The sequence below is a fragment of the Leucoraja erinacea genome, chromosome 8 (assembly GCF_028641065.1).
Source record: "Leucoraja erinacea ecotype New England chromosome 8, Leri_hhj_1, whole genome shotgun sequence".
Classification (NCBI taxonomy): domain Eukaryota; kingdom Metazoa; phylum Chordata; class Chondrichthyes; order Rajiformes; family Rajidae; genus Leucoraja; species Leucoraja erinaceus.
This window is the reverse complement of record NC_073384.1, coordinates 18,139,117-18,154,046: the sequence shown is the minus strand read 5'-3', so window position 1 is coordinate 18,154,046 and position 14,930 is coordinate 18,139,117. Positions and strand designations below refer to the sequence as shown.

Sequence of the window (14,930 nt, the reverse complement as noted above, 5' to 3'; positions counted from 1 at the left end):
GCTTTCTTCCAATAAGCCAATTTTCTATCCATTCAGCTATCTCTCCTTGAATTCCATGATATCTAACCTTCCAGAGCAGTCTTCCATGTGCGAACCTTCTCAAATGCCTTGCTGAAATCCATGTATACAAGGTTTGCAGCTCTGCCCTCATCGACCTTTTGGTCACATCCTTGTAAATGTCAATCAGATTCATGAGCTACGATCTCCCATGTACAAACCATGTTGACTATCCCACATCAGCCCGTGTCCATCTGAATGCATATATATCCTATCCCTCAGAATACTCTCTAGTAACTTTTCGACCACAGATGTTAAGCTCACTGGTTTGAAGTGCCCAGCCTTTTCCCTGCAACCCTGCTGGAATAGACGCACAACATTTGCCACCCTCCAGCCAAAGAATCTATAGAAGCGGATAAATTACGACATAAAAGACATTTGGACAGACATATCTGACCATATGGACAGATATACGGCCCATTAGATGGTGATGGGCCAAATGCAGACACATTGGATTAGCACAGTGTACCATCTTGGTTGGCATCAAGATGGGTCTAAATGCCTATTTCTGTGCTGTATCGCGCCATGATGGCATTATAATCATATGGCAAGTGGGATTAGGTTAGCGACAATGGTTGTGTTGTTAATGTGGGACATTGCCCAGCACACAGACTCTCAGCTTGAGGATCTAACAAGGAAGTCATTAAAAAAATAATCTATAGAAGCGGATACCTTCAATAAGTATGGAACCCGAGAAGTTGCAGCTCAGCAGAAGGTTATGTGTTCCGGTCTAACTCTAGGCAAAAGAACGTGCCGCAATGGCATGGTACCTCCTTTCATGGTACCTCGTTTCAATGTTTGAACTGATTTCCAAGAAAATGAGGCAGCAATAATAAAGGAATTGGTGATAAAATCACCATTGGAGGGACATCCTAAACCGATTGTTGAAGGAGAAGTAGATTTCTATTTAGAACAGAGAAATTTGGAGGTCTGTACGGAAGCATTTGAGGGGTATGTCCAAACAGGTGGTGCAATGCAGTGGGTATAGTTTAGACTCTAAACTTTAGAGTAAGCAATAAGCGGTTCAGAAGAGATATGAGGTACGTTTTTTTTCATTGTGAGAGTGTTGGAATCTGGAACTTTGCCTGAGGAGATGGGTTGCTGGAGGCAGAGACCCTGACATTATTTAATTATCTAGACGCGCACTTGAATCATAAAGCAGAGAGTTCTAGAGACCTAGTGCTGGTAAATGGGATTAGTACAGATGAGTAGGAAGGTCGGCAGGAACATTCCTGATTAGAAATGCCCCTGTCCCACTTAGGAAACCTGAACGGAAACCTCTGGAGATTTTGCGCCTCACCCAACGATTCCGGGCGGTTCCCGGAGGTTTTTGTCCGTCTCCCTACCTGCAACCTCTGGCAACCACCTGCAACCTCCGGGAACCTTGGGTGGGGTGCAAAGTCTCCAGAGGTTTCCTAAGTGGGGCAGGGGCATAAGGGTATCAAGGGTTATGGGGAGACGGTAGGAGAATGGGGTTCAGAGGGAAAGATAGATCAGCCTTGATTCAAGGTGGAGAAAATGGGCCGAATAACCTAATTCTGCTCCGATGACATGAATTTATGGTGGGCCAAAGGCCTATTACTGTTTTACGTGACTCTAGGTAGTTCTCTCAAAGAGCCAACATAGTTGTTGTGGCCGAATAGCCTCATTCTATGCTGTATCATTCTCTGTGCACAAATCAGGAAATTCTGCGTTCTCAATGTGGAGTTCACAGGGTGGGTGGATGGCAGTGTTCCTGATGCGCACTGTGTAGAGTGCCCTTTCCTGGATCTCATTGCATAGTGAATTCCACATCTGGCACTGGGCATGAGGAAGTACATTTAAGAAGAACATCAGGGGCAACCTCTATTTAGAGGGTTGTCCGTATCTTGTATGGGCTGCCAGAGGAAGCTATAGAATCAGATACAATTACAATATTTTAAAGATATTTGGATATATATATATATATATATATATATATATATATGGATAGGAAGGGTCTAGAGGGCTAAAGTCCAAATTCACACAAATGGGACTAGCGCAGTATGGCTGGCAAGGACAATCGGCCTGTTACTGTGCTATTTAGATGCTGGTGAACTTCTTGTGAGCACTCCCTTTACAAACAGAAATTCGCTCCAGCAGTTTCAATTGTTACAAGAGCACAAACCTCAGGCAAACGTTCCCCAGAGATTCTGACAGTATTTAAGGATGCTGATCAATTCCCTGACTAAACAAGAACAAAACAGGATTCTTCAACTGCCGACATCTCCCTGAATAAATTCTGCCCAGCACAGCAGAACAACTATCTCACATGCTTTCATGGATTTACTCATCACAGCCCCTGTACATCACTACAGTGTCTTAAACCCAACCATCTTCAGCTGCTCCATCGGTGACCTTCCTTCCATCATAAGATCAGTAGTGATGTTCACTGATGATTACACAACATTCAATTCCATCACATCTCCTCAGCAAATGAAGCAGCCCATGCCTGCAAGCAGCAGGTTCTGTATAACAATTCAGGCAAGTGATATACATAACATTCATGCCACAAATATGTCAGGCATTGACTAACTGTGACAATACCTGAACATTCAATAGCATTGTCATCACTGAATCACCACATCAACATCCTGGGGTCACCATTAACAAGATGTTTCTCCTGATCTCCATCTTAAATGGGCATTCCCTACTTCAAATCTTTTGGCACCATTAAAGATCACACTGGGCAATTTTATCTGCCATTTTATTGACCTTACTGAATTGCTGTGATGGTGACGTCACATAGCTAACACATCTCATTCCCTGAAGGTTATTAGCAAATAGGCTGGGATTTGACTGCCAACCAGGATTGTTACAATTCATTGCATGTAGTTCTGGTCACCCTGCCATTCACTAGGACTCGAGGGCTTGAATTATAAGGAGCATAGGAGTCTAAGGAGTGACCTTATAAAATGGTGGTCTTGCCATGATGCCCATGAGTAAATGAAAAGCTTCTCTTCCCACATTCTCTTCCGTTTGTGAAGAATAAGATGGCCAATCCCACTGGTCTTGAACCACCAGCGTGGAGTCAGAATAAATTGACATTAGCAGAGCAGGTCAACTTACGCTCAACGTTTGAGCTCCTGTTCGTTGGTTTCGAGGGCACGGCAGGTTGAGTTGTCTTTCCAAAGTCATTGCTCTGAGCAGCACCGACAGTGGTGGGGTCAAGATGGCCGTCCGTCAACGAGGCTTGCGATTCCCCCTGAGGGGACGGGTCTTTATGAGGAGGGCTCTGGTCAGACGTTCCTGCGAGATGAGAAGGAGGTTAACACGTCGATCGGTGACAAGTCGCGTGGACCAAGGCTGTAAGCTCCCTGCCCGGGAGGACCTGCAACAGGCACGTGCCGTCAGGGTAGGCAAGGCAGGCACTGCCTATCCTGACTAAAATAATAAAATGGTAATTATTAAATATAAATAGTAAAGGCATGGGAGACAAATGCCTACCTAAGAGATCGATCTCTTACGTAGGCATAATTCTCCATGCGTTTCATCCGCAGTACATGTAACACGCGAAGGTCTGTGCAGCTGACGTGCCGTCGACGCTGCTTCAAGCCGTCAATTTCCTGGGTACTGAAGGCAGCAGAAATTCTGCCTTTGCAGTACTGCACATGCGCAACAGCATACTGCACATGCCCAGCACAAGTTTCTTGATGGGATTTTCAAACATGGATTGCCATTATCTTAAGAGTATCTTAAGAATCAAAGAGAGAAGAAAGGAATTTGTGTACAAATGATGTTGTAAATTTCTTGGTGCTATATGTTTTTAAATACCGTATTTCCCGGCCATGAAGCTGCTATTTTTTACCCAGAAATAAGGCACGAAAATTTCCATGTGTCTTGGAAGCAGAACTTAGAATGTTGTTAGCCAAGAAAGATAGACTTGGCTAGCCCTCAGTACAGCAAAATCAAGAACGATAGCCAAGGCTATCCCTCATTGCTGGCAGCTGATGGAAAGCAGCTGTAAAAGGATTGCACCGCTTGGGGGGGGGGGGGAAGAGTTCCTTTCACAGCGTGTGGGAAATCCTTAAATTCTGACAGCGCGGTCAAGGGACCAATTTACTCAGCTGTCGGAATTTAAGGAATTGCGGGAAGCGGCTGACAAGAGCGAAGCCGGCAAGCGGCAGGTGAGAGATGTTCAGACGGAGAGCAGTGCCAGAAGTGAGCGGGCTGGCAGAAGTCGCTAATTCCGCTGTCTGGCCCCGAGGCCGCTTGCAGCCACCCGAGCTGCTTCCCTCCACGGTCACAATGCGGTGGCTCCGCGCCCGGAGCGCCGCGGCAGCGGTAAGTGAGTGAGTTACTGGCAAGTTACAGTTGCCGGGAAATACAGTACTTTATTAAGAGATTTGGCTTTTGAAGACTTTATAAAAGTCGATTGACAGCTTACGGAGAGAACAATCTGAGCATGCTCGGTTTAACATTTTTTAAAAGACGACTGACTGCCTACCCTGAGTAATTACTCACGGCACGTGAGTGAGCTGCACGTAGCAACCGCCACTCCGCCATCAGTGTGTGGAGGGTGAGAGGCACTGATTCCGGCCCCCTTTGTACACACAATACTGCAACAGGCGGTGGTGAGGGCAACAAGCCATTTGGTCATCATGCACCCTTCTATACCAATCTCATTCTCTAACATTTAGCACACAGCCTTCATTTAGAGACATAGAATCAAACAGCATGGAAAAAGGCCATTCACCTCAACACATCCATGCTGACCCAAGATGACTATCCAAGTTGCTTCTGTTTCCCCAGGTTTGACCCATATCCCTCTAACTCTTAAGACAGACACAAAATGTTTGGGTAACTCAGCAGGGCAGGCAGCATCTCTGGAGAGAAGGAATGGTGACGTTTTGGGTCGAGACCCTTCTTCAGGCCATCTGAAGAAGGGTCTCGATCTGAAATGTCACCCATTCCTTCTCTCCAGAAATACTGTCTGTCCCATTGAGCTACTCCAGCATTTTGTGTCAATCATCAGTGCATAACCAGCATCTGCAGTTCCTCCCTACACCATCCCTCTAACTCTTTCCATCTTTCCTATCTAAACGTCGTTTAAATGTTGTTATTGTACCTGATCAACCACTTTGTAGCTCAATCCATGTACACGACGGAGAACTATGTACCTGTACTCCTCGGTCCCTCCCTAGTCCCTAGGGGTCTACTGTTCACTACACATTTCTATCCTGGTTTGACTTCCCAAAATGCAATACCTTGCACATATCTGAATTTAACACCATTTGCCATTCCTCCGTCATGCGCCCAGCTGATCAATATCCCACTATAATTTTTTTTAAATGTCTACAATACCATCTATTTTCATGTCATCTGCAAACATACAAACCATGCCTTTTACATTCTCATCCAAATCGTTTATACAAATGACAACCAACCTCCGCAATCCCTATGGCACACAATTTCAGTCCGAAAATCAACTTTCACCGTCACCCTCTGCTTCCTACTGTCAAGCTAATCTCATCAGCTTGCGCTCTCTGGATCCCATGCAATCTAGCCTTCCAGACTACTTCCCATGCCCTTGTCAAAGGCCTTGCCATAGTCCAAGTAAACAATGTCCACACCCTGCCTTCATCAATCCTCTTGGATGATCAGCCATGATCATATTAAATGGCGGTGCAGGCTCGAAGGGCCGAATGGCCTACTCCTGCACCTAATTTCTATGTTTCTATGTTTCTATGTTACCTCTTCAAACAGATTTAAGAGACGATTTCCCACTCATAAAGCTGTGCTGACTATCCCCAATCAGTTCATGTTTTTTAAATGCTGGTAAATGTTGTCCCTCAAAAACCTCTCCAGTATTTTACTCACCAACGATGTCAAGCTCACCAGCCTGTAGTGCTCTGGTTTGTCCTTGGTGCATTTCTTAAATAACTGTACAACATTAATCACCCTCCAGTCTTCCAGAACACCAAATGTGGTCCAACCAAAGTTTTATCATGTTGCAACGTGACTTCTATACTCATACTCAACTCATGAAGGCAAGCATACTTTCTCCCTTCTTTGCCACTGTGTCTAGTATGTTGCCACTTTCAGGGAGCTATGGGCTTGGACTCGAAGATACCTCTGTATATCAACATTGGTTAAGGTGCCTGACCTGCTGAGAGTTTGCAGCATTTAAAAAAATCTTGAGAGGCAGGTTGACAAAATCTCAGCAGGTCTTGCCATTAAATATATACTATTCCCTTACATTTTGCCTCTCAAAATGCAGCGCCTCACACTTTCCTTGATTAAATTTCATCTGCTATTTCTTCGCTCATTTCTGTACCTGATTTATATTCCACTGTAACCTTTAACAGCCTTCCTCATTATCCACACCAACAACATTTTCCATTCTTTCTGCAAATTTATGAACCCACCCATCTACATTTTTGTCCAAGTCATTTATAAGTATCTCAAACAATGGAGGTCTCAACACTGAACCCATGCAGAACACCACTGGTCACAGAGCTCCACCACTTCCACATGACACCCTTCCACCACTGCCCCCTGTCTTCTATGCGTAAGCCAGTTCTGAACCAAGTCACTGTGGATCCCAAGCATCTCACCTTCTGGACCAGCCTACCCTGAGGAATTTTGTCTATAGAAGTCCAAGTAGGCAACATCCACTCCCCTACCCTCATCAAACACCTTTGTCTCCTCCTCAATAAATTCAGTCAAGTTTGTAAGCCATGACCTGTCGTGGATGAACCCACACTGACAGCTGCTTCCCTACACTTTACCAGAACGTACCCATCCTGAACCCTGGTCAATTGGTCTTTAAATGACTCCCACATCAGATATGGACTTACCCAATAACAGCTGTTCCCAATTTATTCTCTCCCTCGCTCCTGACTAATAATATTGTAATCTGTCATATTCCCAATTTAGGACTTCTCCCAAGGTCCAAACTTTTCTTTATTCATAGCTACCATAAAACTTAGAGGCGAGATTATTGTTTCCATAGAATTTCAAAGTTTCCATTGTCTCCCACAGAAACACCAGTTACCTGGCCACGTTCGTTTCCCAAGACAAGGTCCGCACAAATATGTTTTCTGCTTTTCTTTCCATAACTGCTGCCTGACCTGCTGCATATTTCCAGCATTTTTTGCTTTTGTTTTACATTTTCCGCATGTTCAGTTTATTTTTTGAGTTCCAATTTAATCTCTAAGAGGACCTGCTCCTTCCTTGGTTACCTTCCTGATCTTTAGCCATAAAACACTGAAGGGTCCCAACCTGAAACATCATCTACCATCTCCCTCCATAGATGCTGCTTGACCTGCTGAGTTCCTCCAGATCTCAAGAACCTTATTGACTCAAGATTCTAGCATTTGCAATCTCCCCTGTAGTGTTTCCATAATTTTATTCATGTTTTTTTTCATGCACCCTCTTCATCTTCCTCATTTTCTTTTCATTTTACCCCATGATCCTTCTATGCTTGTTTGGTATCTTAAGCCCTCATTCGCTATCCTGTTTTTGTCTTATCTAAGATAGACACAAAATGCTGGAGTAACTGAGCGGGACAGGCAGCATCTCTGGAGAGAAGGAATGGGTGGCGTTTCGGGTTGAGACCCTTCTTTTATCTAATCTTGAGTGCTTCCCAGCCATTCCGGTATCTTGTGTAACCAACTCTGACACTCCCCGCTGTCCTCAAATTTTGAGGCCACTGCCTAATTTGTTTGTATCCTCTTGTGTTTGTCAACCTGCCTCTCAAATTTTTTTTAAATGCTGCAAACTCTCAGCAGGTCAGGCAGCACCTGTGGAGGGAGGAGCAGAGTTAATGTTTTAGGTTGATGACCCTTCACCAGAACTGGAGAGTCAATGCTTCCTATGCAGTTTGATCAAACTGAAATATTAACTCTGTTTCCCCCCTTCATAGAAGCTGCTGAGTACTTACAAGGTTTAATTTTTTTTTCCCGATTTCCAGCACTTGTAATGCTTTCATTTTCATTCATTTCTTGTGAGAATATTGGTTATGCCATCTAGATGAAATCCATGAAGCTTCCACAGATCAAACACTCTTAGCCCCTCAATGTCTCTACTTTCTAAGAAGATTGAGGAGATTTGGTATGTCGACAAATACTCTCTTGAACTTCTACAAATGTACAGTAGAGAGCATATTGACTGGTTGCATTACAGCCTGGTTTGGCCACTTGAACGCCCAAGAGCGAAGGAGATTACAAAAAATGGTGGACACTGACCTCCCCACCATTGAAGGTATCTGGAGGAGGCGCTGCCTCAAAATGGCAGCCAGCATCATCAAGGACCCGCACCACTTTCAGGCCCTCATTCCACTCCTACCATCAGGAAGAAGGTACAGGAGTCTGAAAACGTCTCATGCACATAATCATTGACACCTTTTTGTCTTCTCTCTCAACTTCTCCATTGCCGTTTCAAACTCTTTCACTCAGATTCTCCTTTCCTCCTACCTCTGTTGTCCAATTTCATGGCACTGGGAATATTCTGGAAACGGCTTTGAGATCCTACTCTTAAGAATTCCATCCAGCTCCCCATCCCCATGCCAGCTCCCTGTAATCTGGCTGCTTTCTTCTACCTCAACCTCAGAATGTTCCGGAGCCAGTCAGTGACATTGTTGACATTGTCAACATGCTGCCTTATCTTCTATGCTCTATCATATCCCTGCCGGGGCAATCACTGAACAGTGGATATCATTTTGGCTGAGGGGCATCATCTTCTCCAGTGTACAGTTAGACAAGATGAAATACAGGAACCAGCACCAGGACTTGTTCACCCCTTCTGCTCTGCCTAGCGATCACCCATTCCCCTTTCTGCCTTCTATGGAGTGACCACATCTCAAAATACACTGTCCTTGTTCTCACAGATGCTCTGCAGTAACACCAGGTTCTGCTCGAGATATAAAACCCAGAACTCAAATCACTCCAGCTGAGCCCTAGATTCAATTATACTTTATTGTCACATGTACCTATGTGCAAGGAAATGCTTTGTTTTGCATACAAACCAGGTGAAATCATACAGACCTTACCTAGGCAATGCACAAGAGTCGCCGCGTTTTTGGAGCCGACAAAGTTATATAAAGTTCATTGAACAGACTTATCTCACAGTGGCGAACTAGACCTGCCGCCTCTTGTGCAGAAGGTGGCCCCCCACTGGACCCCCCACCCCATCGTTCTTGGCAGCCCCGCTGGGTCACCCCCACCCCCCTCCCCCCTTTGTTCTTGGTGGCCCCTGCTGGGTCCTCATGGTTATCAGTTTTTCACAGCTCAGACGGGAGATGTGAATCAGAAACCGATCCACCCTCTAACAGAGGGACAACAACCGCACTGAAGGATTCAAACCATATCAAAATCATTTATCGATCTAATGGTTTCAGCATTACCCATTTCCTGTGGCAGAGTGGTGTCTGTAGAGCCAGCTTCCAACGTGCTCCCCTCCGACGCTTGGATTCTGATGGGTATGGCATGTTTGCTGTGTCCATTTGTGATCGTCACCTCTGAGCTACCAGCTGAGAAGAGAAAGGGAGAGGTTAATGGAGATGCTTTTATTCCACGGCAGAGTTGCCATGACAAGTCATACTCGGCTTTCACAAGCCAACAAGATGTAGATCAACTATTCCAGTTGACATGATGCCTTTGGCAGAGACAGCAGAGTGGCGTAGCAAGTGCAGACACCAGCTTCAAACCCGGCTCCCGATACTGCCTGTGCGGAGTTTGCATGTTCTCCCTGTGACTGCTCGTGTTTCTTCCCAGATCGCAAAGACGTGAGGGCTGGTAGGGTAAAGGGCAGCTATGAATTACCTTCAGGCAAGAGTCGAGGGTGTTTAATAGTAAGATTAAACGAGTACTTACCAGTACGAAGTTTGATCTGTATTTTATGAGGAGTTACGGTGAGGGATTAAGTGAAGACCCCAGCTCCAGTGCGCATGCGGCATACTTCGAAGCAGCGGTGTGAAATCACAGAATAGACACAATATTTGAAGTAAGATAGTAAAGATCACGAGACATCAGTTTATTAGCTTGATCTGTATAATGAGGGTGGGAGCGGCGGGCACTTAATCCCTCACCGTAACTCCTCATAAAATACAGATCAAACTTCGTACTGGTAAGTACTCGTTTAATCTTACTATTTTACTTCGGAGTCACGTGAGTGATTCCGTGAAGACTTCAAAGGTCTGTGATTTCAAACCGTGTAACAGTTTTTATTTCACTCACTGCCGAAGTTTATGAGGGAGGAAGTGTTATCGTAATCAACCAGTGGATCTGCTTTCAAAAGAAACAGAAAGGTATTTGTTAACAATAACAACATAACAGAGCTCCTCTGAGCTTAAATTAATATTGCAGTTTGTAATATTCTCCTGCAATTAAATCAGGTTTATCAACGGTTTATAATAAAAAATGTTCTGAACGCGGTTCCCTTGACCATTCTGCTGTATTGAAAATGTGGTCAACCGGGATGTCCATTCGTTCAGCCGCTGATATCAATGCTGCCCTAGTGGAATGGGATTAAATGTATTATTATCTATTCCGGCAGCTTTCAGTACCTGTTTGAGCCACCTTGGAGTGGTTTGGCTCGTACCCCGTTTTGGGTTACTGTGGTTGACCCATAGGCTTTCCTCTCCCTCTAAGATAGTGGGTTGTGTCTATATATAGTAGTAGATGGGTCACCACACTCAACCTGGACTCTGGTGGGTAGGCCCGGAATCCCACCAGTGAATCGGGCGTTCCTGGTCCATATAGCCATATAACGACTACAGCATGGAAAACACAGGCGATCTCGACCCTGCTAGTTCGTGCCGAATCCATATACCTGCGAGTTAGATTTTACCAGACCTAAATATGAACTTGATGCGTCTGGGGTAATCACCATGTATCCAGTCTAGTTTATGGAGTGACCGGACTCTTTGAGCGTGTACGAGAGCCATAAGCATGAGCCTTTTTTAAAACATAGATTAAGCAAGCTGAGGGATCTGGCTGGTGCCATTCTCTGAGGTATGTCAATATCACACCAATATCCCATACATGGGTATATACCTGGGTGTTTGGGGCTTATATTATAGTTGCCCTTCATAAGTTTACCTTCAGTGGATGGGATCCCATGCTCTGCTGACATGCGGTTTAGATAAGCAGATAAGGCGCTCCATGCTGTATTTACGGCACTGTAACTCACCTTTTAGTCATGGTGTAGATGTTCCAGGAACTCCAATACGTCAGTGGTTGAATAGTTCGTTGTCCCTGCGTCGTGGCAGTATTTTACCCATGTTAGCTTTTAGTGACTGTTCGCAGGGATGCCGACATGGTGGTAATGGTTCCTTTGGATAATCCCAGTCCCTGGTAAGGTCTATTCAAAACCTGCACCCAGGAGTTTGATGTTTCCCTGGCATGGGTGGCTTATGCCTGATACTGGGTTGAGTCAGCAACCATGGTCCACTAGGGAAATCCATAGGTGACTCGCCCACCGTGTCGTGATGAACTGGGAACCATGGCTGTAGGCCGGTCGGGCACGTTCAATATCTCGGAGACAGATCCCATCTGTATTGCGAAGTGCCCGACGGATGAGGCAGAAGGGAGGAAGGCAAAGCAGAAATTCCCCCTTCCAGCGTATAGGCATCTATCGCTGCTGCCTCTAATCTGGTTCCTAAGTCACATACATGGGTTACTGGTGATTCCGTCTTGTGCAACCAAATTGATATCTGGCTTTCAAACTGCTTAATAAATTTAGCAGATATTTTGGGTTATGACATCTATTCAATGTAATCATAAATTGTACCCCGTGACATGGTGTCTCCTACTGTGTTCTAGCTTCCTAGGACATAGGCAGCTGATAGTTAAAATGTCTTTTGACACACCATTGATATATTTGTTTGACCAATTTGTTGCACAATAATGATTATTATGCTCCCCATATGGTTGATATAAGCCACCACCATAGTATTATCAATCCGTAACCACATATGTACGTGCTGCATTTGAAATGCATATGCTTTTTAGCCCAATAGGCGATCACCAATCCCAAGAAGTTGATGCCCGGTATGTGTAGTAACGATGTTTGTGACTTGGTCCATCTGTTACCTGTGCTGGATATGGAGTTTAGTTGCTCCCCAGCCTAAAGTACTGGCATTGGTTTTTAAAAATAACCAAGTTGGGATTGGTGATGATAATAGGGCTGAAAACTATGCCAAATATATGTCTGCCCACCACCTTAATTGTGATATAGCTTCAGTGGGTACATTCATGATTTGATTATAGTGACCCAAGTGTCTTGGCAAAGTAACAGTCATATGGACGGAATTGTTATTGAAGCCCAGATAATCCTTGGTAGTAACGCTTCAATTCTGGTTTATCTGGGCGTGGGATGAACCTCAGCTTTAGGGAGCTGTTTCGTAGCTAGAACTGCTCCACAGCTAATTCCTTTGTTTCCCCTAATATGAGGATATCATCCAATATGTGCCATGATTATGCTTGTTTTCTTAATATTTTCATGGCCATTTTTAATAGTTTAGGGCGGAGGTTTAGACCATATGAAATGCTATATGCTCCCATGGTTGCCCTAACCGGGATATCCATGATCCAGGTAAATATATTTAGGTATCTATAATGATCCTAGTGTATGGTATAAGATAGTTAGCATCTCCCATATCAATGCTCCCCATAGGTATCCTAGGGAGATCAGATGTCTGGCAGTGACAAAACTCCACCTCCATCTTAAAGTGGATATACTCAACAGATTTATTTAGTGATATTAGATCAATGATGATGCTACATTCATCATCTTTTATAGTTTTGGTGAATATATTCGATACAAATTCCAATCCGTTTAGTAATGTGCCTGTTTAGTTCAGCTTGCCTTCTCACTTCTCTTTTTCTTAGAGGGAGAAACAGCCCTTTGGGCGCATTGCTGAACTGGCAGTAAAATGCCCAATTTGAATTCGTTTTTATCCTCTAATGCTGTTGAGTATATTTTGGTTATTTGTGACAGCATCCCATGCTTAGCCCACTCCCCATGCAGTTTAGTAGAACACCCTTGTTTTAGTGTAAACTGGGAGGAACCAGACTACCTACCTCCATGCTTGTTGTTTTTCATGAAGGCGTAGTTTGCTGGTATGCTGGTGCTGTCGGTGGGGCGGCGCATCTTCCCACGGCTCCGCTCTGGGCCCCGTCTAAAAAGAACTATGGGGATCTGCAGCGGTCACCAGGCTTTCACCAGTCCTTGTTTGATATTGCTGGTGGATGCCGAGGGGTGCTGCCAGCTGGGTGTTGGATGTGATGTCCTGCTCGTCCCATAGCCTGCTCCCTCTTCCCCGCAGCAGCGGTTTGCATAGCCCCATATATTCGGGGTTGCGGGCAGGTCTATATGCACCATCGTTCAGTCGAGTATCCCAAATATGGGAACATCTTAGGCGTCAGCACCAAAGGCGAGCAAAGGTGGTAACATCTTGACCTTCTGTAGAATTCGCTGCTTGTCTGTGAGTCTACGAGACCCAGCTGCCTGCGGATTTGCCTCTGGAAAGGCCTGTTCCTGCAGGGCTTTTGTTGGGAAGATGGTCGCGTGGAGGAGCCATGTAGTGGCCCACGACACCCAGTGGCTCTTCCTGATCCTGCTCCCCTGGCATACTGCTGTTCTCGTCCGCCTGCCCAGCACTTAAGCCAGCCCAGCCCTGGCCTCCTTAGCCCTTAAAAAAGGAGCATAAAGGATGCGCTAAATGGGAGGAGGCAAAGCACTCCACTCCGCTGTTGCATCAATCCCTCGACAAGGGAGATGGCTAGTGCAATAGCACTGGGGTAAGAGTCAGCTCCCTTGGCATTCAGCCAGTGCCCCTTTACACCGGCGGCACAGGGAGCGGCTCGGTGTCGAGTGAGCGGGAGCATTGAAATAGCTCCACCACTACCGGTGGCTGCCTCCCAGATAAGGACCCTCGTGTGGAGTTGGGCAGGCAGTCCTTCTCCTGGAGGTGAACTTCATGACCTCCTCTGGCTTGGGGAGACAGACATACTCATTTTTGCTGTCTCCAACCTGTTCCAGCTTTGGAGGAAGATGGCTCCTGTAGAACCTGTAAATTGGTAAGATTTCCCCTTACCTGTAAGTAGAGGCTGCCTGCCGTTTTCCAGGCGGCGTTGTGGCGGTTCCCGGGCGGTGATTCTCCTGGTCAGGAGTCTGCAGGGCTGCCGGTCGGGTTTTTAAAAATTTTTTAAAACCGGCATTGGCGCAGCTCCTAGCAGCGGTCCGCAGCGTTAGCGGTCCGGGTGGCACCTTTGGTCCGCAGCGTTAGCGGTCCGGGTGGCACCTTGTCCCCGTCACTGTCGGCCCCACGCTGGAGTCGAAACGGGGCCCGCTCACCATGCCTCACTTTGCTCCCCCTGGAGCAAAATCACAAGGCCCGATTAAGGTAAGTACTTACCTCTGGTCCTTGGATGCGGGAGCTAGCCCGACTCCCGCTGGCTGCCGCGTTCTGTACGCTGTGCGATTATGTCGCATGCGCACTGGAGCTGGGGTCTTCACGGAATCACTCACGTGACTCCGAAGTAAAATTGTCATATAACAATGAAATTCTTACTTGCTGCAGCTTTTCAAGCACATTAAACATAATACAACAAATAAATATATAATAAATTAACAGTTTATTCTCGGTAAATCTGATAAAGATAGTGTAAGTCAAAGTATATAGTGCAAGGTTAGAGTGTAAAGTCCATAGTAGTTCGGTGCTGAGATAGGTTTGTGGTCAGGGTGGTTCAAGAACCTAACAAAAGATGGAAAGAAGCTGTTCTTGAACCTGGAGGTAATGGTTCTTGGAAAATAAGGGATCAGGGGGTATGGAGAGAAGGCAGGTCCAGGATACTGAGTTGGATGATCAGCCATGATCACATTGAATGGTGGTGTAGGCTCGAAGGGCC

The 14,930-nt window shown here is 45.6% G+C and overlaps 1 protein-coding gene across 1 annotated transcript in view; it reads right to left on the bottom strand.

Annotated features, from left to right (window-relative positions):
* Window positions 1-14,930, bottom strand: part of phactr2 (phosphatase and actin regulator 2) — a 119,719-nt gene that overhangs the window by 27,902 nt on the left and 76,887 nt on the right. Inside the window, exons 4-5 of the mRNA XM_055639111.1 lie at window positions 9,422-9,547; window positions 3,145-3,324 (exon numbers count right to left, since the gene is read on the bottom strand). Coding sequence (XP_055495086.1) covers window positions 3,145-3,324; window positions 9,422-9,547 — 306 coding nt within the window. The remainder of the gene's footprint in view (window positions 1-3,144; window positions 3,325-9,421; window positions 9,548-14,930) is intronic.